Raw genomic sequence first — 23,864 nt, 5'->3', positions numbered from 1 at the left:
GCAGCTCAAGGAGGCCTCTTCCGCATCCAAAGACACCACAGAGAAGGCAGAGGACATCAACCAGCTGCAGGGACAGCATCTGGAAAAGGAGGCTGCAGAGCAACAAGAGGCCTGCCCACCTGAGCACAGAGAGCAGCAGGAGCAGAACACCCACCTGCTGAGGAAGCTAAAGGAGCTGCATAGACAGTGCAGCCTCCTTGGAGAGAAGTGCTGCCTGCTGAGGAGCAGAAGCTCTCAGCAGATGTGGGAGGAGGTCGAGCGGCTCAAGGACAAGATGCGTACGCTCTGCCTCCGTACCCAGCAGCTGCTGGAAATAGTCCAGCACCTCAAGGAGGCCTCTTCCACATCCAAAGAGGCCACAGAGAAGGCAGAGGACATCAACCAGCTGCAGGGACAGCATCTGGAAAAGGAGAATGAGACGGCCAAGGAAGACCCGGGGTTCCCAGGCAGCACAAGCAGCAAGCTGCTGGAGCAGTGCAGCTACCTCCAACAAGCCCTGAGCAACCTGGAGAGTCACTGCCAGGCCCTGAAGGCCCAGAACCACCTGCTGAGAGACCTCCAGCAGGCTGACATCAAGCTTGGAGTGCTCAGCAAGAGTCTGGAGGAAAAATGCACACAGCTCCAGGAGATGGGGAAAAAGCTGAGGCCACACAGAAATCCCAAACAGGAATGCCCCAATCCCCAGGAAAAGCCGGGGGAGTCAAAAGAGTGGCCAGTGGCAGTCTGCATCTACATTTTCGCAGACCATCACCACCAAAACGAAGATTCTTAGCTTGTCACAGCTACAAAATCCTTATGAGGGCCCTAATGAGGACCCAGAAAACGAGCTTCCACTGACACCTGGACAATACGTTTACATCTGTGGAGACATGGATGAGGATGGCTGGTTTCTGGGAGAGCTGACGGATGGCACAAGAGGACTGGTCCCTTCCAATCTGGTGGAAGAAGTTTCAGACGATGACCTGGATATCACCGTGCCTCCAGGGCTTCGTGATCTCCTGCTGGATACCGATGATGAAGAGAGACCAGGCAGCAGGAGCAGGGGCAGAAAGCGATGGTCACCATCCAGAAATCTGTGTCCGTGTGTTGGCTCAGCCTGGGGGACGCCGAGATTCCTCTCCATAAGACAGCAACATCCCATCAAGATTCCACCTTTCTGGATGAAGGCTACCTCATGCTCCACTTGATGTTCAAGTGGAGTGTGGTCCATCAGCAGGAAGGCCTTAAAAATTCATCCCTTGTAAGACTGAGAATTTATTACACTGGACTGGAATAAAACAACAAAAAACAACAAAAACGCCAAAACAACTTTAAAAAATTTGTATATTGTATATTATTTATATATATTATATATTATAATATATGATTATATAATATATATATTATAATATACATAATATACATTATATACATAATATATATAATATAATAAACACAATAATAAATTATATAATATATATTATATATATTATAATATTAAAAAAATTCTAATAAAAATAACCAAACCCAAAAAGTGTGTCCAGTCTTCTTGTTTTTAGACAGTCTGCTTTTGTAAACGTACAAGGAAAGGTAGAGGCTGAGGAAAGCCTCCAAAGTCTTTCTCAAGCGCTCTACCTACAAGTATTAGAATCAAGAGAGAAAGGAATCATCACTGCTTGCCTCTGTTCTTTGGGACACCTGAAGTACCTTGGAAGGCCACACTTCCTGAGCCCTACAGACAGTCTGTCCCAAAGCAGCTGTTTGATCATTTCCATTGGGTGACAATGCATAGTGCTTGCATCGTCTGCAGGCACAGACTCAGATGCAAATCCACATCCTTAACTGTAGGTCCGTACATCCTTTATATACATGCTGTAGCTCCTACTTGAAATTTTCTGTCTGTCCCTATATGTCAGCAGGGCAATTAGCAAGTCTCCTTCACGTCTAGACACCAACTGCCCATACAAGTGCGTGTGATAATGCACGCGGCTGCCGCCAGCACTCTGTGTAAAGAGAAACTGTCAGAGAGCTGCACATCAGGGAGGGGTTCCTTGGTCTCAGCCTCTGCTTGCTTTTCTGGCTGGCTGTGAGGGATGCTCACAACCAGGTGAGACAGTGGAGATCTCTGGGAGATAGGACAGTTACATTCCTTGGAGCCAGATGTGAGTTCTTCATTCTTGAGAGTTGAATTCTCTTCTGGTGACACAGCCGGTGAGACACAGACAGAGGGACGCCAGTGGACTGTTTGTTCTTGCCCACTTGTGTGTATGCACATGGCTGTGAGCAAGGCTGTGCACATCTTCATGCACAAATGAGCGTGCACGGAGCCGTGGACAGTGCTGGGGTTGCACACATGTGAGTGTGCATGGGTGAGTCCATTAGTGCACGCATGTGGGAGGGTGTGCAAGGATGAGGTGGTACGTGTGTGTGTGTGTGTGCAAGGATGGGGTGGTACGTGTGTGTGTGTGTGTGTGTATGTGTGCAGGGATGGGGTGGTACGTGTGTGTGTGTGTGTGTGTGTGTGTGCAGGGATGGGGTGGTACATGTGTGTGTGTGTGTGTGTGAGTGCAGGGATGGGGTGGTATGTGTGTGTGTGTGTGTGTGTGCAGGGATGGGGTGGTACGTGTGTGTGTGTGTGTGTGTGTGTGTGTGCAGGGATGGGGTGGTACGTGTGTGTGTGTGTGTGTGTGTGTGTGCAGGGATGGGGTGGTACGTGTGTGTGTATGTGTGTGTGTGTGCAGGGATGGGGTGGTACGTGTGTGTGTGTGTGTGTGTGTGTGTGTGCAAGGAAGGGGTGGTACATGTGTGTGTGTGTGTGTGTGCAGGGATGGGGTGGTACGTGTGTGTGTGTGTGTGTGTGAGTGCAGGGAGAGAGTGGTATGTGTGTGTGTGTGTGTGTGTGTGTGTGTGAGTGCAGGGAGAGGGTGGTATGTGTGTGTGTGTGTGTGTGTGTGTGTGTGTGCGCGCAGGGATGGGTTGATACGTGTGTGTGTGTGTGTGTGTGCAGGGATGGGGTGATACATGTGTGTGTGTGTGTGTGCAGGGATGGGGTGGAATGTGTGTGTGTGTGTGTGCAAGGATGGGGTGGTACGTGTGTGTGTGTGAGTGCAGGGATGGGGTGGTACGTGTGTATGTGTGTGTGTGTGTGTGTGTGTGCAAGGATGGGGTGGTATGTGTGTGTGTGTGTGTATGTGTGCAGGGATGGGGTGGTACGTGTGTGTGTGTGTGTGTGTGTGTGTGTGCAGGGATGGTGTGGAACGTGTGTGTGTGTGTGTGTGTGTGCAGGGATGGGGTGGTACGTGTGTGTGTGTGTGTGTGTGTGCAGGGATGGGGTGGTACGTGTGTGTGTGTGTGTGTGTGTGCAGGGATGGGGTGGTACGTGTGTGTGTGTGTGTGTGTGTGTGTGTGTGTGTGTGCAGGGATGGGGTGGTACGTGTGTGTGTGTGTGTGTGTGTGCAGGGATGGGGTGGTACGTGTGTGTGTGTGTGTGTGTGTGTGTGTGTGTGCAGGGATGGGGTGGTACGTGTGTGTGTGTGTGTGTGTGTGCAGGGATGGGGTGGTACATGTGTGTGTGTGTGTGTGTGTGTGTGCAGGGATGGGGTGGTACATGTGTGTGTGTGTGTGTGTGTGTGTGCAGGGATGGGGTGGTACATGTGTGTGTGTGTGTGTGTGTGTGTGTGTGTGTGCAGGGATGGGGTGGTGGCCATTTGCACGAGCACAGAGGTGTGCAAAGCGGTGGGCGATTGCTCCGTTGAAGCAAGAAGCAAGCGTGACAGTGCTCCAGTTGTAAGGAAGTGCATTGCTGGAACAGGGCAGAGCTGAGCCTGCAACTGCAGCCTCCTTTGCACAGCCCAGCTCTCAGAGGGTGAGACAGTTGTGCTTCTTGAGCAGCTCAGGGACGTTGTGGACAGAAGCAGCCGAGTCCAAAGTTCCTGGTGTGAAGTGCTCCGAACATCGGGCTCTCTGGGCGAGCTCCCGGCTGACAGCACTGCTCCCCTCTGCCCTCGCCCGGGCCTGCTGGGAGCTGCAGGGCCTGCTGGGAGCTGCAGGCCCCGCAGGAACTACCACTCCCAGGATGCTGTGCGGCAGCACCGGGCGCCGCCATGACAGTGCTGTGTGCAGTGCTGTGCAGGACTGGGCCTGTGGGCTCAGGGCACCGGGTGCTCCTTCCCTGAGCCTGCCAGGAGGTAAGGCACCGTGAGGGTGGTTTGGGGGAGACCAAAAGACGTAGAGAGGACGTAGGTGGGACATGGAGGTGAGATAGATGGGGCATGAACTGGATCTCGAGAGAGGGGTGAGAAGGCAAGGTGGATATCCGACAGGTGGGGACAGGGGCCTGTACAGGTCAAGGGCCAAGTCCAGCTCTGCAAGCACAGCAACATGTCGGGGACGCCGGGCTGCGGCTGGGGATGGAGCAGAGCAAGATGGAGAAAGGGGGGAACATTCAGGGAGCGAAGAAATCTCCAAGTGGGGCTTTCTCCATAGCTCAGCCTGCAGCGCAGCCACACGACCTAGGCAGGCCTCAGACTGGGATCCTGCTGCTGGGTGCTGCAGGGTGCAGCCTGGCTCAGTCCTCTCTGCACCTGGGGACTGATGGCTGTGTCTGGGATGGCAGTGAGCCTCCTCCACTCCAGGCTGAGCCACTCAGCTCTCCCAGAATTCCCGTCCATCCCCCTTTCTCATCCCTCCATTCCCACGCAGAACTGACTGAGGAGGGGAGGGATGGGTCCAATGGTGGTGGCAGATCTGGGACACTGCCCTTTCTGCTGCCCTTTCACATTGCCCTGAAGGTGGGCCCGGGGGCCTGGGGAGGTGGGCTTTGTAACTGAAGGAACGGCCGCAGGCAGGCAGAAATATGGCAAAGACATGTAATCATTGAACGTAGCAAACAGTCAAGAAATGACAGTATTCCCAACCATTTCCCATCCTAACAATCCGTTCTGATCCCACCCCCTCGAACTCCCACCCCCAATCAACTTCCCTCCCTCTGCCAAAAACCTCCCAGCCCCCTGTTGTAATCCAAGAAGAATGGCAGCAGCCATGGATCAAGAGAAGGACTTGACAGAGCAGCAGCTGTGGAGCAGGATAAAGAGCAAACCGTGTTGGTGGTGGATGCGGCAGGCAGTGCCAGCAGGGCGTCCCCTGCTTCAAAGTGCACCTTTCCTCTCTCACCCACCACACATTCTCTCCTGCATTCAGGGTCTGAGGGATTTCTTCCAGTTGTACTCCATATCCGCATGGCCAGTGCGTGATACAGAGCCCAAGTGGAACACCTGCTTGGAAAATGAAATCAACTCCCCCATTCAGTTCTATGAGCGTGTGCCTATCTCTCAAGTGATGCGTGGTCATATTTGAAAAATCCAAATTAGTTGGATATAAGAGAGGTAATAGCATCATAACCGAGCATTACTAATACATTCAATGATTATTGCCACAGATTCCAGCACCATTTGTAACATCAGACCCCATTGGATTCACATCCAATCTATTAACATAGTAGAAGCACAAGATAACCTGGATAATGCCTAATAACTCTGGTTCCTGAGACAGTAGTTGGCGAACCTGAAGGCAAAAGGTCAGCCCGCTAGGACAAACAGCCAGACAGCAGTATGGTTAAATATGGCTGCGTCCATCGACTGCCCGAAAAGCCATGCTTTTATAGCAGACAGACGAGGGCATTTAAAAACCACAGACACCAATTGGAGGAAAGCTACCGCAATAACAACCCTAAAACCCCCGTTGAAAGCCCCGAGCTACTCATTCTTTTCCTAGAGGTGTCCTTGGTTCTCATGCTGTTTCTCCCTCCACAGCTGCTGCTGTGTGAAGCCCTTCTCTTGATGCATGGCTGCTGCTCTGTAAAATTCTTCTGGTATTACAACGGCCCCCCAGATTCCCACCCCAATAATTCCTTCCTCCAAATTGCAACACTGAATTTCAGAGTGTAACATTATCAGAGTACAATTTCTCCCCCAGAATTGCCACCCCACCAAGTTCCCTCCTCATCTCCCTTTCTGCTCTTCTCGTCTGCATGTCTTCCTTACTTTCAACCTGTCCTTTTTCTTCTGGTGATGGAGATCTTCAGACTGGAGGAGCTCTTGTCTTGCTGCAGCCACCCCAGCATCCCTTGCCAGCTCTGCTGTGCCCAAACTCATCCTCGCTGATCCATGCCAGCCGATCATCAATGTCAGCCATGTCCTCCGGGCTGCCTGCGCTTGTTGTCACTGCTGGAACAGCAGTCTGGAAAAGGCAATCTGGAAAAGTAAGTTCTTTGTACTTGAAAACTTCTCAGTTCCTTCTGATCTCGATATACAAAGTAGTTCCAAGTCCCTGTAGCTTTTGTGTTTTCTTTTGCAGAAGGATTCTGTGATTCTGTGTGATTCTGTGATCTTTGAGATCCTTTTCAACCCAGGCCATTCTATGACTGTACAGTTCCATACTGGAACAAATATAAAATGCTAACTATGTAAAACATGGAGTAAAACCTGTGTGATTTGTCCACACCAGGAGGTGATTAGAAAACAATTTGTAAGCTACAAAGATGCTTGCTGGAAAGGAAGAGAAAAGAAAACTACAAGAAACAGGGAAAACATTTCTTCCTGAAAATAGGAAGAATAATGGACCTGCCATGAAATTTGGGTGAAGCTGCCTGATTTTATGAAGCTATTCACATTATTTTCTTGGTGCTGTGTTTCCCAAATGAGTGGTTTCTGGCTCTGCTGCAGCACCAGTCTGCATGTGAACATCAACTCTATTCACCATCTGGGAAGATTAGGACTTCTCCCACCAGCACCACTGAATTACAGTTACTCAGTGGTTAAACAAAGGAATCCTTAAAGAAGGGTTTACAGCTGTCCTGTTATCTGAAGTGCTTGGGGCATTCTGATGCTATTAAGCTCTATGTATTAACAAGTTAAAAAAGAAAAGGTAGGCATCTGATTGTTGTGACAGTTTCTAAGTTATTTGGAAAGCTGTACCACCCAACCACTCCTTCTATTTGATGGAGGTGACAAAGCTCAGTTTAATTTCTGACTGCTGTTTAAATTCTGAAGCTCGAGCTGTTTCCTGGAGCAGAAAAAGCTCGGAAGCTGTCCCTCCTACAAGCAGGCACCTCTGAGCAAAATATGACATCTCAATTTCTGATGGTAAGGTCAGGAGATCTGATACCAGCGTCTAGCTTTCGGCTTCATGCTATGTTAGTGGGACCTTTGGCATCTAGCACTTAATGATCTTGAAGGTTTCTTCCAACCCAAGCCCTCCCATGATCCTATGATTCTGTGATTTCACTCAGGTTTATTAAGATGAGATGAGTTCTCCTAAATGCACTGTTCTCCATATGATTATATTTGGAGTCTTAAATTATAATTGGGTGACTTAAACCAGACACCAAACTTTCTGATGGCCAAAATGAAATGAAATCAATCCTTGACTGTGTCAGTAGTCTGAAACTAGAGCCCATCAGGTAATTCCCAGCCTCCTGCCTGTATCAGTGGCTGCACACAGTGAAAAAGTCTGATGGGATTTTAACCTCTAAAATGTTCCAAAGCAACCAGAGGGTGAATATATTCACTATGCAAATACCTGCAGGAATAAGCTTGTCATGTATGTCCTCAGGTAGCACAGTAGTTAATGGTGGGACTCAGTAGGTCATGCTGAAAGTTGAGTCTGCTGATCTTGAAGGTCTTTTCCAGCCTACATGACCTTATGCTAATATTTCTGTATTTATTTCTGTTCAGCTCCCAGAAAACCTCCCACCCAGCCCCCAGCTGACCCCGTGGTGGAAAATAAAACAGAAACCTCAGTGATGCTGGCATGGACCCCTCCGAAGATGCACCGCCCCATTCCAATCAATGGCTACGTCGTGGAATGCAAGAAACTAACTGGCTTCACCTGGGTGAGGTGCCACGAGTCTCATGTCCCCGTCCCAGAGTTCACGGTGAGCAATCTGTCTGAAGAGGCTGATGATCAGTTCCGAGTGTCTGCAGTCAATGCGCATGGACAGAGCCCGTCTCTGGAATTCCCAGGGAGCGTGCACCTTGGTAAGCACAAAAACCCCAATGGAAATGGGTCAGTGTGTGCTGAGCAGCTGTGTTGGTTCCCTAAAGATGCTTCCTTTGACTTTAAGGATAGCAGTGCATTAACACACCAAAGGCTTTCCCTTATTCCTAGTTCTCCTATCTCCTATCAACCTCCAGCTACCACTAAAGTGATACAAGTTATGTTTCTGTGACAGGGACATGAATATCCTTATCTTTTGATATCTCATATGTGCAAGATCTGTAACAGATCTTAAGCATAGAAGTGCTTCTTCCAGCACTCATGCAAAGGGAGAAGTAGAAATGTCCCTATGATTTAATCTTCCATCTCTAAATGAGATACCAGACTTGCATCTAAAGAGCATTAAGACATACATGTTGTTCTTCCTCAGAACCAGTCCTGGTTGTGAAATCCCCCCTAACAACTGGTGAAGCTGTACCTGGAGGGGATGCCATGTTTACTATTGACCTTACAACAACGTGTTGCGGCACTTGGTACCTCAGTGGTAAAGTCTTACAGGAAAGCGAGACCTGGATCATCAAGAGAACCCAAACTACTCACAGCCTAATCATAAAGAACGTCACCAAGAACGAGGATGGAGCAGAAGTGAAATTTGTTGCCAAAAATGTTGATGTCAGCAGCAAGATGAGAGTGAGAGGTATTTGCTTTGATCCTTCTCCTTTCCTCTTACAGTCAAGGCATAGTTGCTGTGATCTGATGATTAGAACTGGGGCTGCAGGCATTCACTGACTGTACCAAATACCTGAAATTGCACCCCATGGACTGACGTGAGTCCTGGTAATGACCTAAACATGATAGCACTGAGTGTAGGGTAAGCCAATCTACCCAGCTGTTTGGTATCTGAACCAGATTGCTCCATGCCAGCTGATGAATGTCTGCAGTTCACAGCTACTGGCCAGTGCATTCAGTCACCAGGTTTACCACTGCATCACCATAGAGCAGTACTTTCAGCTCCAGGTTCAGACAGCCTTTCTGATTGCACTGGAATAGTTTAGAAGTAGGGGAGCAATCATTCCAATAATATCTCTATCAATCAGCTTTGCATGACAAAATAAAACAAATAAAGATTCATTATGGGAGGAGCTGTTTGTCATTGGGTGGAAACCTCCGCAGAAGCATGTTTAGAGCATTATTAATCAGTAGAAGGAGATGTTTGGTTGATTTTTACTTAGTAAATCCGGCAAGAAGAACAAATTAAATATCTTGAATTGCTCAGCACTGACCCAGTTATGAGTGCAGGAACAGAAGGTGATACTTTTTCAGAGATCTTGCAGCAAACATTGACCACGTTAGCCTGATATAAATTGAAATAACGAGGCCTTTGCTCCTGACAGGTGCTGCAGTGAGATTTACCAATAAGAGCAAAGATGTAGAAAAGATCTCCGCTCGGCTGCGTGAGGAAGCCAAACTGCAGGCTGAGCTTTCAGACACAGGTGCTACTGTGGAGTGGATGAAGGATGGGAAGGAGCTCAAGGCCAGTGAAAAATAGGAACTGCACATTGTGGGGAAGAAACACACCCTGAAAATTCACAGCGTCTCCATGGATGATGCTGCAAGTTATCAGTGCATCTGTGAGGGGGATAAAATGCTCTATCAGCTTTCAGTGAAAGGTATGTGACAGTCTGGGCTGTCCTCTTCCTGCCCAGGGCCAGCAGACTGCATTCACCTGACTGCCCGACAGTCCAGCTGTTGTCAGACAGCATCTGGGGTGTTTTCAGTGGCTGTTTTGACTTGAACTGGCCAATCTGCTTTGTAGAGCCATTTGATTTCTGTGTTCTGTGCTGTGATTCGTCCCTAAGATATAGAGGAAATCAAGGGAAAGATAGGAAAAAGAGCATCCCAGTCTTCCTGTTCTTCTCCCATGGTGGCCACGAGAGATGATGTAAACAGCTCTTTTTGTAGCAGTGATCCAAAATGTAGAAGAGACCTGTGAAGAGTCACAGGGATGTTTACTTAGCTGTCATTCCATGGTGGGCTTTTTCTTGCACAGATGTAGAGAGAAACTTAACTTTCCCACGCAGGTCTCTGTTTTGCTGCAGGGTGTAGGTCTGATCTCTGAGATCCACACGCTGGGCCTTGATTGCAATAAATGAGAGCCCTTTGTTTTCTCCAGTGGAAGACTTTCCATTTCTGCAGTACCCTCTGCAGATGACACAAATGCAAATGCACCTTCTTCCCAGCAACAATTGCCTTTTTTTTTTCACACTGAGTATGCATGAGGCTCTTCATCATATTCTGCTGACTTGTCACCCTTGTTGATCCATGGAGAAACAACAAAGCCCTAGAGTAGTGTATGCACTTTGGCATTGGAGAGCTTACTTAATTGCTTCTTCTCAAAGAACAAACTCCAAAGAGACATGGAGACAGCTCCAAACAGAACTGAATAATGGGACTAAATTGATGGAGAGCAGAACTTCCTGCCAAGGCTTGTCAGCTAGTCTTAATTTTGCTTTTCTTCTCTCAGTCATGTTAGCATAATATTTCATACTGGCAGGTCTGCCCCCAGAATTAACTGAATTAGCTGATGGACGTTTCCATGTGCTTTGCACTGTAATGTGACTATCAAATGAGTAATCAATGCTGTTATTTTAAAACCTGTGTTGGCAAGCTGTAAGACAAACAACTGCTGTTGGTAGCTTGGTTACTGCAGAATCAGCTTTCGTGTATCTCATAGATAGGGAAGAGACCCTTAAGGGTCAGCTAGTTGGACTACCTGGCAATGAACAGGGGCACCGCAGCTCCATCAGGTGCTCTGAGCCCTGTCCAGCCTGACTTTGAACATCCTCAGGCTCACCAATCTTATACCCATGCCACACACTCGCAGTATTTCACCATTCAGCATCGCCACTTGTATCTTCTCTTGCTGTAAACCAGAGCTAGCTGGTAAATCATCTGCTGTGCGGGTCAGTTGTGTCTCTCCCATGGGCATCACGTGGCTGCTGGGAGGCTCTGAAGAGCTGCAGCCAGAGGTGTGTCACCCGCTGGGCCTCGTGCCCAAAGGAGCCCACAGGAAAGTGTTGTTGCAGTTTGTCATGCACTGCACTGCCATGAGACTTGACGTGCCAGACATCCTCTGACACGTGACCTCCTGCATCCAGGCAGGACATCTGAGACGTCTCCTTCAGCCTGACGTGGCTGCAGTTTCACACTGGTTTTACTAAGGAAGGAGAAGGCACGTGGATGAAACTCTTTTCCTGCTCTTCCTGGCATTAGCTCATAGTACAAGTAAAGCTCTGTCAGGTCAAGCCTGGAGGAGTAATGCTTGTCACTGACATGTTCATGTTCAGGGTGGAGCTGGAGGGTAAAATAACACAAGAAATGGTCATTGAAATTCAATATCTGTGAAATTCAGCTGGCTGCATTCACAGAACCTGGCGTTAAGATCTGTTTTCTGGTTTCTATCTTGAGCCTATTTTCCATAACCCAGTCCTCATTTATGAACTGAAGCTCTACTGAAAGCCTTTCGCTGTGTATGCTCATGCTGCAGCGCAGCGCTTGTGACCTTTAACAGCACATTCACATTCCTCTGATCACAGGATCCTTAAGGTTGATTAAGACCCTCTAGTCCGACTGCTCACCCATCACTACCATGATGCTCACCATCAGCTAGCTAAAAACTCAGCAGAGATGATAGATCAAGCACAACACTGGATTTGGGATGGCTAGAGATTCCTAAGATACTGAAGGATTGCTTGCAGGTGGTGTTGGCTCAGGTATTCACCCTGCATCCCACCTCCCGTTCTGTTTGGTTGAGAATCATGCATTCTGCAATTTCACTTTGAAATTCAAAGACCCTGGCTTTATCTGTTGAAAAACTGATCTAAAACAAGCCAAGAAGACTCCGTTGGAACTGGTTGATGCAGAACAAAGGACATCCCCAAAGGACAAGTTTCACTGTTTGATGAACATTATTGGATGAGAGCTAAGCTAAGATTTAAAAAGTTCTGGGGCTGTCTCTGAGCATCAGATACAGAGGAAGCCTGCATGATTCCCTGAGAATGGATACCTCCTACTTTGGTGTAGGTTTAAGGGAACACTAGCAGTAACTCCTATCACAAAATGTCACATGGCTCAGACAAAATGCCATCAAGAGGGCTTAATTAGGAGCACCAAATGGTCACAAGATGGTCTTAGGGCAGGGAAGTAATCTATCTATGTGATATTGATTGATGCTGTTAGTTCTTAACAGCTTGACTCTAGAGGGACTGTTCTTCTTTGGTCACCTAGTTTTAAAAGAATAGATGGCTCCTGTCTATTACAATTTTTAAGGCATTATTTGTTCACTGATGCCATAAATGTGCCTGGCATAGCAATTGGCCTTGGTATATTCAGCTCGGCGTCCAGTCGGATCTTGAATATCTCCACAGAAGGAGACTCCACCACCTCCCTGGGCAGCCTGTTCCAGTGCTACGTCACCCTCACCGTAAAGAAGTTCTTCCGCATCTTCGTGCAGAACTTCCAATGCTGAAGTTTCATCCCATTACCCCTAGTCCTGTCCCTACACATTACTGAAAAGAGACCAGCCACGCCACTATGGCACCCACACCTCAGGTATTTATAAACCTGGATCAAATCCCCTCTCAGCCTTCCCTTCTCAAGGCTAAACAGACCCAGCTCACTAAATCTCTCCTCATAGGGGAAATGCTCCAGGCCCTTCACCATCTTAGTGGCCCTCCGCTGGACTCTTTCCAAGAGATCCCTGTCTTTTTTGTACTGGGGAGCCCAGAACTGGACACAGCACTCCAGAGGAGGCCTCACCGGGGCAGAGTAGAGGAGGAGGATCACCTCCCTCGACCCGCTGGCCATGCTCTTTTTAATACACCCCAGGATGCCATTGGCCTTTTTGGCCACAAGGGCACACTGCTGGCTCATGGTCAATCTGTCGTCCACCAGGACGCCCAGGTCCCACTCAGCAGAGCCCCTCTCCAGCAGCTCTTCCCCCAGCCTGTACTGGTGCATGCAATTATTTCTCCCTAGGTGCAAGACTCTACACTTGCTTTTGTTAAACCTCATCCGGTTTCTTACTGCTCAGCTCTCCAGCCTGTCCAGGTCTCTCTGAATGGCAGCACAGCCTTCAGGTGTGTCAGCCAATCCTCACAACTTCGTGGCATCAGCAAACTTGCTGAGGGTGGTCACTATCCCCTCATCAAGGTCGTTGATGAAGATGTTGAACAAGACTGGACCCAGCACAGACCCCTGGGGGACGCCGCTAGTTACAGGCCTCCAGCCAGATTCCGCACCACCAACGACAACCCTCTGCACTCGGCCAGTCAGCCAATTCTCGACCCACTTCACCGTCCACTCATCTATCCCATACTTCCTCAGCTTTGTTATAAGGATGTCAAGGGGGACAGCATCAAAAGCCTTACAGAAATCAAGGTAGACTACATCTACCGCTCTCCCCCTGTCCACCCAGCTAGTGACATCTTCATAAAAGGCCTACAGGTTGGTCGAGCACGACCTCCCCTTGGTGAACCCATGCTGAGTACTCCTGATAACCTCCTTTTCTCCCAGTTGTCTGGAGATGGCATCCAGCACAAGCTGTTCCATCACCTTCCCTGGGACAGAGGTGAGGCTGACCGGCCTATAATTACCCGGGTCCTCCTTCTTGCCATTTTGAAGACAGGAGTGACACTGGCCGTCCTCCAGTCTTCAGGCACCTCCCCAGTTCTCCAAGACCTCTGATAGATTACAGAGAGCGGCTCAGCAACGACCTCCAGCAGCTCCCTCAGCACCTGTGGATGCACCCCATCAGGTCCCAAGGATTTATGGACCTTAATGTTTCCTAGGCACTCACAGACCACCTCTTCCCTGACTAAAGGGAAATCTCCCATTCCCCACACTCTCTCATTAACCTCCAGGGCCTGGGATTCCGGAGGGAGAGCCCTTTCACTAAAGACAGAAGCAAAAAAGGCGTTCACTATTTCCACCTCCTCAGCATCCCTCCTCTCCCTGGAAGCACTCAAGGCCAGGCTGGATGTGTTGTGAGCAACCTGGTCTACAGCGAGGTGTCCCTGTCTATAGCAGGTTGGAACGAGGTGATCTTAAGGGTCCCTTCCAACACAAACCATTCTATGATTCTAGGACAGAAAAACAGGCCAGCTCTCCCACATTGTTTCAGTGTCATTTACTTATAAAACAAGCTCTGGGACAACCCGAGAAGGTATTTGTTCCACGTGCAGCATCACCTGTGATAGAAACCAAGGAAGCCTACAGCAGGCCTCAGGACTCAGCAAGCCTTTTTGGCTCAAAGCAGGGCCAGCTGGAGCAGCTTACCACGAGTGCACCCAGAAGGGCCTCCATGCAGCTGCAGGCTTGCCGCATGTCATTGCATGTCATTGTGATGCAACAGTGGGTGAGCGTGACATAAAGCTGCAGGCTGGAACTCCGGCTGGGGTGGCCTCAGTTCGCTGCTGCTGGAGCGAGAGGTGGTAGCGGAGGGTTGCAGCTCTCAGAGAGTTCCTACCAGGAGCCATGGAGTGCTGTTGCAGTGCTGGATTCCGAAATCCAGATGAATTTCTGAGCAGAGCGGGGAAGAGCGGAAAGGTGAGAGCTGCTACATCAAGAGAGGGCTGAGTGCAGTAGCCTGGGGTATGCAGGGCTGCTCTGGGGCTGTAGATGTCCCAGAGGCTGAGGGACACTTCTCCTCATGCTGGTGCTGGAGAAGGCTTGCAGGGAATCGCACCTCTCTGCACATCCCAGCATCGGTTACAGAAGTGGGGAGGGAGCTGCCAAAGGGAGCGGAGGTGGGCTGGAGAGGGGAATGGAGTGTCTGAGTGTCCAAGCGTGTCTTTGTCTTTCTAGCTCCGACCCAGAGGACAGGAAGTTGGAGCAGGAGGTAGCTGGCTGTTGGACCTTCCACTCGGGGTTAAAATCCCTGTGCAGCCCGGCACCAAGCTCCTTTTCGCCAGGAGAAAGCTGGGGGAAAAGGTGAGAGGAGTAAGGAAGCGTCAAAAAGGGCTCTTGTTTCCTGGGGTTGCCGCCATGCCAAGGAGGCCTTGTGTTGGGATGCCAATCCCATGTGTTGGGATGCTGGGGCCAGGCACCCATCAGGCACAGAAATGTGGAGACCGGGTCGTTCCTGGAGGAGGGTGCAACCCTCTGCTCTCCCTCTTGGAGGACTTAGGAAAACCCAGACATGACTGTTTGGGAAAGAGGCAAGAGGCCAGCCTGTGGGTGTGAGCAGCTTGGAAGTGTCTCTGTTTCTTTGCTGCTCTCTCCTTCCCCATTCACACTCTACAACACATCTCTTCCAGCTCCACCAGCCTTCTCCTCAGTTTGACCTGAGAGATCCGTACAGTCGCAATCTGTGCACAGAGTACAACAGCCTGCATGACCCGCATCTGCGGGAGTTCCACAACCGCAAAAACAACCTGCGGAACCTGAAGAAACGGGGCTTGGTCACCGAGGATGGCGACGTAAGTTTGGCTGTTGGGCTGACCAACATGGGTCTCCTCAGGAGGGCTTTCCAGTCTGCCAGGCAGGGGCCTGACACTACAGCCATCTGTCATTGTCTCTTCTGTAGGTTGTCTGCACTCTGAAGGAGTTCAACGAGTACAGGCAGTACCTGACCAGGCTGAAGCTGGAGAAAAAGCAAGCAAAGAGGCGAGAAGAGGTAGGCAAAGCCCAGTATTGGTAGGCACGTGTCAGCAGCATGGCACTGAGGGCACGGGCTTTACTTGATGGATCTGAGGGAGATGGGGAAAGCAGAAAAGGTGAGGGGCGGGCTGGTGGTCTAGGCATTGAGGCATGGAAAGGACAGCTCAGCTCAGAGCTGAGCTAGCACAGCGTGCTGGTGTGAAGGCAGCCTGGAAAGTTGCTTGCTTACAAGCAGAGCACTGTGGCAGCCGTTCTCTTCTGCCCTCATTGCAAGGCTGAAGCAGTGTGCTTGCCCTCTTCTGCGTAAAGCAGCAGTACTTAGGGTGGGAAGCACTCTCTAAGACAAGACCAAGCATAAACCCTCTGTTCCCTTCCAGGATGAGCTTCTTCAGGAGATTTCCAATTTGAAGAAATCGATCCACAGACTACAGATGGCCAGGGACAAGTTCCAGCCCGGTCCCGTGGATTACATTGCGGGTTCGAAAATCAGACCCACAATGCTTCATAAACCAGCTGGCCCCTCTCCTTCATGCTATAATCTTCTGTCTGGACAATGCAGAAGGAATGTGGCTTTGATGGAGCGTGGCCTTCAGGGAGACTCATGGAGCACAGGGCGTGCAATGAAGCTGCCTGAGAAGTCACCCAAACCTGCGTTGGGCAGGGAAGGCTCCAAACTCCCCAGAATCATCCAGACTACTTCTGCGTCAACAACAAACTCCAAACTCCCCAGAAGCATTCGTACTGCTTCTGACCCAACAGCAAACTCCAAACTCCCCAGAATCATCCAGACTACTTCTGCGTCAACAACAAACTCCAAACTCCCCAGAAGCATTCGTACTGCTTCTGACCCAAAAACAAACTCCAGAGTCCCTAGAAGCATCCAGGCCCCAGTGAAGGGAAAAGGAAAAAAAGGGGAAAACAAGTAGAGAGATTGGCCAAAAACCAAAACAGTGGCAACAAATTAGTTTTAATTGGCTTAATTAATTTTAATTTGTTTAATTCGTTTTAATTTGTTTAATTAATTGACCAAAGATGATACCAGAATGCAAGATAACACACTACAGTACAATATATCATAATTAGTATCAGAATTAGAATTAAAACCAATAAAAAAAATTAAAAAAATAACATTACAAAGTGTGTCCGAAAACTGAAGTCCTTATTCTAAAGCCGAGGTGAGACAACCCAGGGAGTTCTCGTGCTGCTGGGATCAAAAAGGAAAGGGGAGATCAAGTGATATACGGATGGCTTTTATCTTTTGCACTGAACATAAAGGGTGACAGAGCAGCAAGCAATCCTCTGGGGGATGTAGTTGTTCTCTGCTGGGGGTACATGCAGTGTTACAGGCTTGGGACAGAATGGCTGGATGACTGTGAAGAGGAAAGGGACCTGGGGCTGTTGGTCGATGCTCTGCTCAACATGAGCCCACAGTGTGCCCAGGTGGACAAGAAGGCCAAGGGCATCCTGGCCTGTATAAGAAACAGTGTGGCCAGCAGGAGCAGAGAGGTGATCATCCCTCTGTACTCAGCTCTGGTGAGGCCGCATCTCAAGTACTGTGTTCAGTTTTGGGCTCCTCACTACAAGAAGGACATGGAGGATGAGGTCCTCACAGGGGACTTCAACCACCCTGATATCTGTGGGAGGGACAACACAGCATTGCACCAGAAATCAAAGAGGTTTCTGGAATGTGCTGATGATAACTTCCTCTTCCAAGTAGTATGGGAACCTCAAAGATCAGGTTAGGAAAGCTAAAACCCAGGCAGAACTAAATCTAGCGGGGGACAGAAAGGGGAACAGGTATATCAGTGATTAAAAAGAAGGTAAGCGAGGATGTGGGCCCTCTCTGGAAGGCAACTAGAGGCCTGGTCATGAGGAATACAGAGAGAGCTGAGGTGCTCAATGACTTCTTTGCTTCAGGCCTCACTGGCAAGTGCTCTAGGCCCAGAGCCCAAACTGCAGAAAGCAACAGTAAAACTTGGAGAAGGTGGATCTGTAAGTGCTGTAAGTGAAGATGAGGTTCTAGACCATCGAAAGAATCTGAAGCTGCACAAGTCCAAGGGATCCATCCGCAGGTTCTGAGGGAACTGGTGGATGAACTTGCCAAGCCGCTGTGCATCGTATTTGAAAGGTCATGGCAGTCTGGTGAAGTTCCCACTGATCAGAAAAGGGGAAACATAACCCCCCTATTCCGGATCGGGAAAAAAGAAGATCCAGGGAACTACAGGCCAGTCAGTCTCACCTCTGTGCTTGGTAAGATCGCGGGGTAGATCCAACTGAAGGCCCTACTGCACCACACGGAAAAATAAAGACAAGGTGGCTGGTGGTAATCAAAATGGTTTCACCATGGGCAAGTCAGACGTGACAAACTTGGTGGCCCATGTCAACTTCATGAAGTTCAACAAGGACAAGTGCCCTGAGTTGGGGAAATCTCAAGCACAGATAAAGGTTGGGTGGAGAATGGCTTGAGAGCAGCACCGAGGAGAAGGATTTGGGGGTCTCAGATGATTCAGCACGAGGTGGCAGTGTACGCTTGCGGCCTGGAAGGCCAAATATATCCCAGGTTTCATCAAGAGAAGTGTGACCAGCGAGTCGAGGAGGCGACTCTGCCCCTCCGCGCTGCTCCCGTAAGACCCCACATGGAGTACTGCGTCCAGCTCTGGGGACCCCAACACAAGGACACTGTGCTGTTGGAGCAGGTCCAGATGAGGGAAATGGAGATGATCAGAGGGCTGGAGCACCTCCCCTAGAAGGACAGGCTGAGAGAGCTGGGGCTCTTCAGCCTGGAGAAGAGAAGGCTCCAGGGGGACCTTATAGCAACCTCCCAGTATCTGAAGGGAGTGCATAGGAAAGCTTGGGAGGGACTTTTTATAAATGCATGTAGTGACAGGATGAAGGGAAATGGTTTTAAACTGGAAGAGGGTAGATTTAGAATACATACCAGGAAGAACTTTACTGTGAGGGTGGTGAAACACTGGAACAGTCTTCCCAGTGAGGCTGTGGTTGCCTCACAGAATCACAGAATTGCAGGGGTTGGAAGGGACCTCTAGAGATCATCGAGTCCAACCCTCCTGGAAAGCAGGCTCCCTACACCACGTCGCACAGCTCGGTGTCCAGTCGGATCTTGAATATCTCCACAGAAGGAGACTCCACCACCTCCCTGGGCAGCCCGTTCCAGTGCTACGTCACCCTCACCGTAAAGAAGTTCTTCCGCATCTTCGTGCAGAACTTCCAATGCTGAAGTTTCATCCCATTACCCCTAGTCCTGTCCCTACACATTACTGAAAAGAGACCAGCCACGCCACTATGGCACCCACACCTCAGGTATTTATAAACCTGGATCAAATCCCCTCTCAGCCTTCCTTTCTCAAGGCTAAACAGACCCAGTTTGCTAAATCTCTCCTCACAGGGGAAATGCTCCAGGCCCTTCACCATCTTAGTGGCCCTCCGCTGGACTCTTTCCAAGAGATCCCTGTCTTTTTTGTACTGGGGAGCCCAGAACTGGACACAGTACTCCAGAGGAGGCCCCACCGGGGCAGAGTAGAGGAGGAGGATCACCTCCCTCGACCCGCTGGCCATGCTCTTTTTAATACACCCCAGGATGCCATTGGCCTTCTTGGCCACAAGGGCACACTGCTGGCTCATGGTCAATCTGTCGTCCACCAGGACGCCCAGGTCCCACTCAGCAGAGCCCCTCTCCAGCAGCTCTTCCCCCAGCCTGTACTGGTGCATGCAATTATTTCTCCCTAGGTGCAAGACTCTACACTTGCTTTTGTTAAACCTCATCTGGTTTCTTACTGCTCAGCTCTCCAGCCTGTCCAGGTCTCTCTGAATGGCAGCACAGCCTTCAGGCGTGTCAGCCAATCCTCCCAACTTCGTGGCATCAGCAAACTTGCTGAGGGTGGTCACTATCCCCTCATCAAGGTCGCTGATGAAGATGTTGAACAAGACCGGACCCAGCACAGACCCCTGGGGGACGCCGCTAGTTACAGGCCTCCAGCCAGATTCCGCACCACCAACGACAACCCTCTGCACTCGGCCAGTCAGCCAATTCTCGACCCACTTCACCGTCCACTCATCTATCCCATACTTCCTCAGCTTTGTTATAAGGATGTCAAGGGGGACAGCATCAAAAGCCTTACAGAAATCAAGGTAGACTACATCTACCGCTCTCCCCCTGTCCACCCAGCTAGTGACATCTTCATAAAAGGCCACCAGGTTGGTCGAGCACGACCTCCCCTTGGTGAACCCATGCTGAATACTCCTGATAACCTCCTTTTCTCCCAGTTGTCTGGAGATGGCATCCAGCACAAGCTGTTCCATCACCTTCCCTGGGACAGAGGTGAGGCTGACCGGCCTATAATTACCCGGGTCTTCCTTCTTGCCATTTTGAAGACAGGAGTGACACTGGCCGTCCTCCAGTCTTCAGGCACCTCCCCAGTTCTCCAAGACCTCTGACAGATTACTGGGAGCGGCTCAGCAATGACCTCCAGCAGCTCCCTCAGCACCTATGGATGCACCTCATCAGGTCCCAAGGATTCATATTCAGTGACTGAAAGCAACAGTTGTTGCTCTAAGAAATGCAATACTAAGCTAGGTCTGCCTGTAGCTGACAGCCATCAGCTTGCTCCTCAGGCAGGTTCTGTCTGGATGGAATGAAGGGCATGAAATACTGATGTGCTCATCAAACGCTGCTTGTTAGCTTAGAGACAAGGTGTTAAATAGGTTTGTTCATGTATTGCAAACATGTTACTTAGCTGCCTTCATTCTAGCTTCAGAAGAACATGTGCAGAATACAGAATTGATTAAAAGAAATAAGAACTGTCTGCATAGAACTTACTCTTTCCTTACACAGGAGAATCAAGCACACGTTTGTATGTGAGTACCTCCAGAGGTGAAACTCGATCACCCAAATGTAATGAGCAGAGACATTACAATCAGTTCTAACTGTATCTTCATGCTGTGCTGAATAAGCCTGAGTCAGGATGTAAACCACTTTCTCTTTTTTTCTTCAGATGAAGCCATTAATTTTGTCAACAAGCCCAAAACAACTCCAGAAATATCAGTCAGTCCTTCTGAAGACCTGGAGCTGGTGTGTGAGGTGTCAGCTGCAAGCGGAGCTTTCATATGGAAGAAAGATCAAACAGAGGTGAAGCAGGACCAGAGGACAACCATCATCTCCCAGGGGACGCACCGCAAGCTCATGGTCAAAAATGTGACCCTGAAAGACCAAGGGAGCTACAGCTGTGAAACAAAAGATGACAAAGCAACATTCCAAGTGAAAGTCAGAGGTGAGAAAATGCTTGGAATCCCAGAGATAAAGGAACGCTTCATTTTGTGTGTCTTGCATTTGGAGGATCAACTGACAGCCTCTCTGGTGCAAAACATTTTGGCTATAGGGCTTTCTTTGTCATCTAGTGTCATAGCAACACTATTCTACATGTGCTTTTCCATCCAGGAATGAATTACTGCAACAAACCATAGGCAAGGAGGGTAACTTGTGCAGCTCTTGTAGTCATCTGGTGTCTGCAGGGTTACAGTGCAAGAGCACACCAGGCATGCAAGGAGTGAGAAAAGGGGAGGTGTTTGAAGAGATCTGGTTACAAAATTTGAATGACACAATGAGGTGGAAAATGCAAATAATCAGACTCATAAATGGCCTGGGTTGCAAAGCCCCACAGTGCTCATCCAGTTCCAAACCCCTTCTTCCTATGTGCAGGGTTGCCAACCAGCAGCCCAGGCTGCCCAGAACCACATCCAGCCTGGCCTTGAATGCCTGCAGGGATGGAGCATCCACAGTCTCCTTGGGCAACCTGTTCTAGAGGGCCGTTCCCTTCTGATTTTCTGGAAATGTAGAGAGACATCAGAAGAAAAAAAGAGAAGGGAGGAGGTTCAGCAGTGCATGCAGGTGTTCTAAATCTCATGTCCAAATCTGCTATCAGACTGCGAAATGTTTAGCTTTGTGATATGATGTGATATGATATGAAATTAAATGATATGCTTATCATTTCCCAAGGCAAAATAGAGGGGAAAGTATTTTCCTGTCTTAATGAGGTATCACAATGCTCCCTGTGAAGGGCAAGTATAGTGAAAACGGGGAACTGGAGTAAGCTCTGCAGCAGACTACAGCAAAACGGTGTGACTGTTGTGATGTCCCTGCAGAGAAAGAAGACGTGTTTACAAACAAGGACAAGGTACAAAAAGAGGTGAAGGCTGTACTGACTCAAAATGCCACGCTGAGCTGCGAGGTGGCCCAGGAGAAGACAGAGGTGAAGTGGTACAAGGAGGGGAAACTGATCACCTCGAGCAAGAAGTTCAAGGTGCAGTCAGAGGGCAAACAGCGTCGGCTGGTGGTGAGCCAGGTGGAGAAGAAAGGTGCAGGGGAGTACAGCTGCGAGGCTGCTGGCCAGAAACTCACCTTCAAGATTCATGTAACTGGTAGGAAACACATTTTGGTTGATATTCTTTGATTATTCCATAGTCTGGCTGTGGAAACGTCTGTGTGAATGTGTCCTCTTGATTCTGCCATGAAACTGTTTTGGGGAGGATGAAAAGAAATGCTTACAAACGTGCAGCTAAAATGATTATTTGTTTTTAACAGTGTTTCATCCAGCTCTTCCCCTACAACTACTTTATCATCAGCTGTCCATAGATGTCCAACTGTGATTTGTACAATGTGCAACACTGCTCTTCCAGTTGATATTTCAACAGTAGTAGTTACAGATCTCTACTGTGGCTGCGCTGAGAAGGTTTGGTTGTCGGTGTCCTAAGAACTTTTAGTCAGAGGCATTGCACTTGCCTTTGGTTTGTTGAATCCCACGTTGACAACCATTCGTTCCATGTTCTGTAAATGTAATGACCAGTCATGAATCCATTGATACCTTTCTAATTGTACGTTTCTCATTAGTCTGAGGGTTTAGAACAGAGGCAGATCTCTCACTCCAGCTGCAGTAGAGATTGCTCTGGTGTCAGTATATTTTACACAAGATCCGGTAAATTTTAACTTAGACTCCAGATAGCCTTGAGCACATCAGCTGCATTCTGAGTGACCATTAGTGAGCTGGCTGATGACGAGGGTTTGTCTTCGGTTTTATTTGTAGCTGCACTTTACTGGTTTTTGCTCATAAGTCATCTTGTTCTCTGTTAACTTTACAGTTCTCGTCTTGTATTCTGAGCTGATCAGGACAGGGAATCTGTTTTCTCCTCTTCTTTCTTATGGCAGTGAACACATTGGAGCTTAATCCTGGTCAAGGTTTGGCATTTGGTCAGCTATGTGGAGGAGCAACTGTACTGGGAGTCTACTGCCTTTCTGCTCACACAGACCTGGTGTCCTTGCAGGGCATAGCTTGCGTTCTGTTCCCTTGTAAAGGTTGCAGTCTTTGCTCTCTCCATCTTGGGGCATTCTGCTCCTTCAGTCCCTGGTGTGCAATATATCTCTGCTCCTGTAGTAGACAGTTTTGCTGCTGCCTGTGGTGTAGACTCTAAACTATCAGCTTTTACGTTTCCCACACCACGTGGATGTGATTCTGGGGCCTTTGGATCTGTTCCGTGAGTTGTGTAGCTCATGCTTTTGGCTCAGGAAACTGGCAGTTTCAGCAAAGAGTGGATTACAGAAAGGGTAGATTTGGGAGGTATCTGTCAGAAAAAATGAAATATGAACGATTACAGAAAGACTATGGCAACAGCTGGAATCAACCAAGTTAATCCTCAGCAGCCAAAGCCAGCCCACATCTTATTGCAGAGGCGTAGGGAGAAAACCCAGCAATGTAGTGCTTTTACACTTGAATTTTGCTAGCTGAGGGCTATTATTAGCTGTTTGCCTCAGAAACCAAAGGTTTTCTGTTCTCTTTCAGACCGGATGAGCTCATGGCTGCACAGGGTAATGTAATACCTCCTCCTCTGCCATATGTGGAGAGTGCTTGCCTAGCTACCGTTGCTGTATTTCTCATGTTTACCACTGTAACATGACGTGCAAGTCCAGCCCTCACTGCAAAATGATGTGGTGTGAAAGTCAGGAGGGATTATGAGTACTCTTGAAGTGGTTGGCTCTTTCACTACAGAAATCCTCATCTTACTAGCTTCTCCCAAAGTGCAATGGCTTCCTGAGTCTTAATTTGTCCTCTTACCATTGCACTCAGAAAGATTTTCAGGGTTCCTCTACCCCAGGGTTCCACTGGTAGCACAGAACAATCCCATTTTAAGGACATGTTGAATGTTAGGTGCTCAGTGTTGAG

General features: G+C 49.0%; 1 protein-coding gene across 1 annotated transcript; it reads left to right on the top strand.

The window, feature by feature from the left end:
• Window positions 1-14,242: 14,242 nt before the first annotated feature.
• LOC146755744 (fibrous sheath-interacting protein 2-like) lies at window positions 14,243-15,575 on the top strand. Its single transcript, XM_085525230.1, has 3 exons — window positions 14,243-14,580; window positions 14,839-14,964; window positions 15,291-15,575. The coding sequence occupies exons 1-3, from the start codon at window positions 14,509-14,511 to the stop codon at window positions 15,573-15,575; spliced, it is 483 nt and encodes a 160-aa protein (XP_085381356.1). The 5' UTR covers window positions 14,243-14,508.
• The last annotated feature ends 8,289 nt before the right edge of the window (window positions 15,576-23,864 follow it).

Source organism: Coturnix japonica, chromosome 30 (genome assembly GCF_054131305.1).
Source record: "Coturnix japonica strain WE chromosome 30, WE-NBRP24, whole genome shotgun sequence".
Classification (NCBI taxonomy): domain Eukaryota; kingdom Metazoa; phylum Chordata; class Aves; order Galliformes; family Phasianidae; genus Coturnix; species Coturnix japonica.
This window is presented reverse-complemented; position numbering and strand designations above follow the sequence as displayed.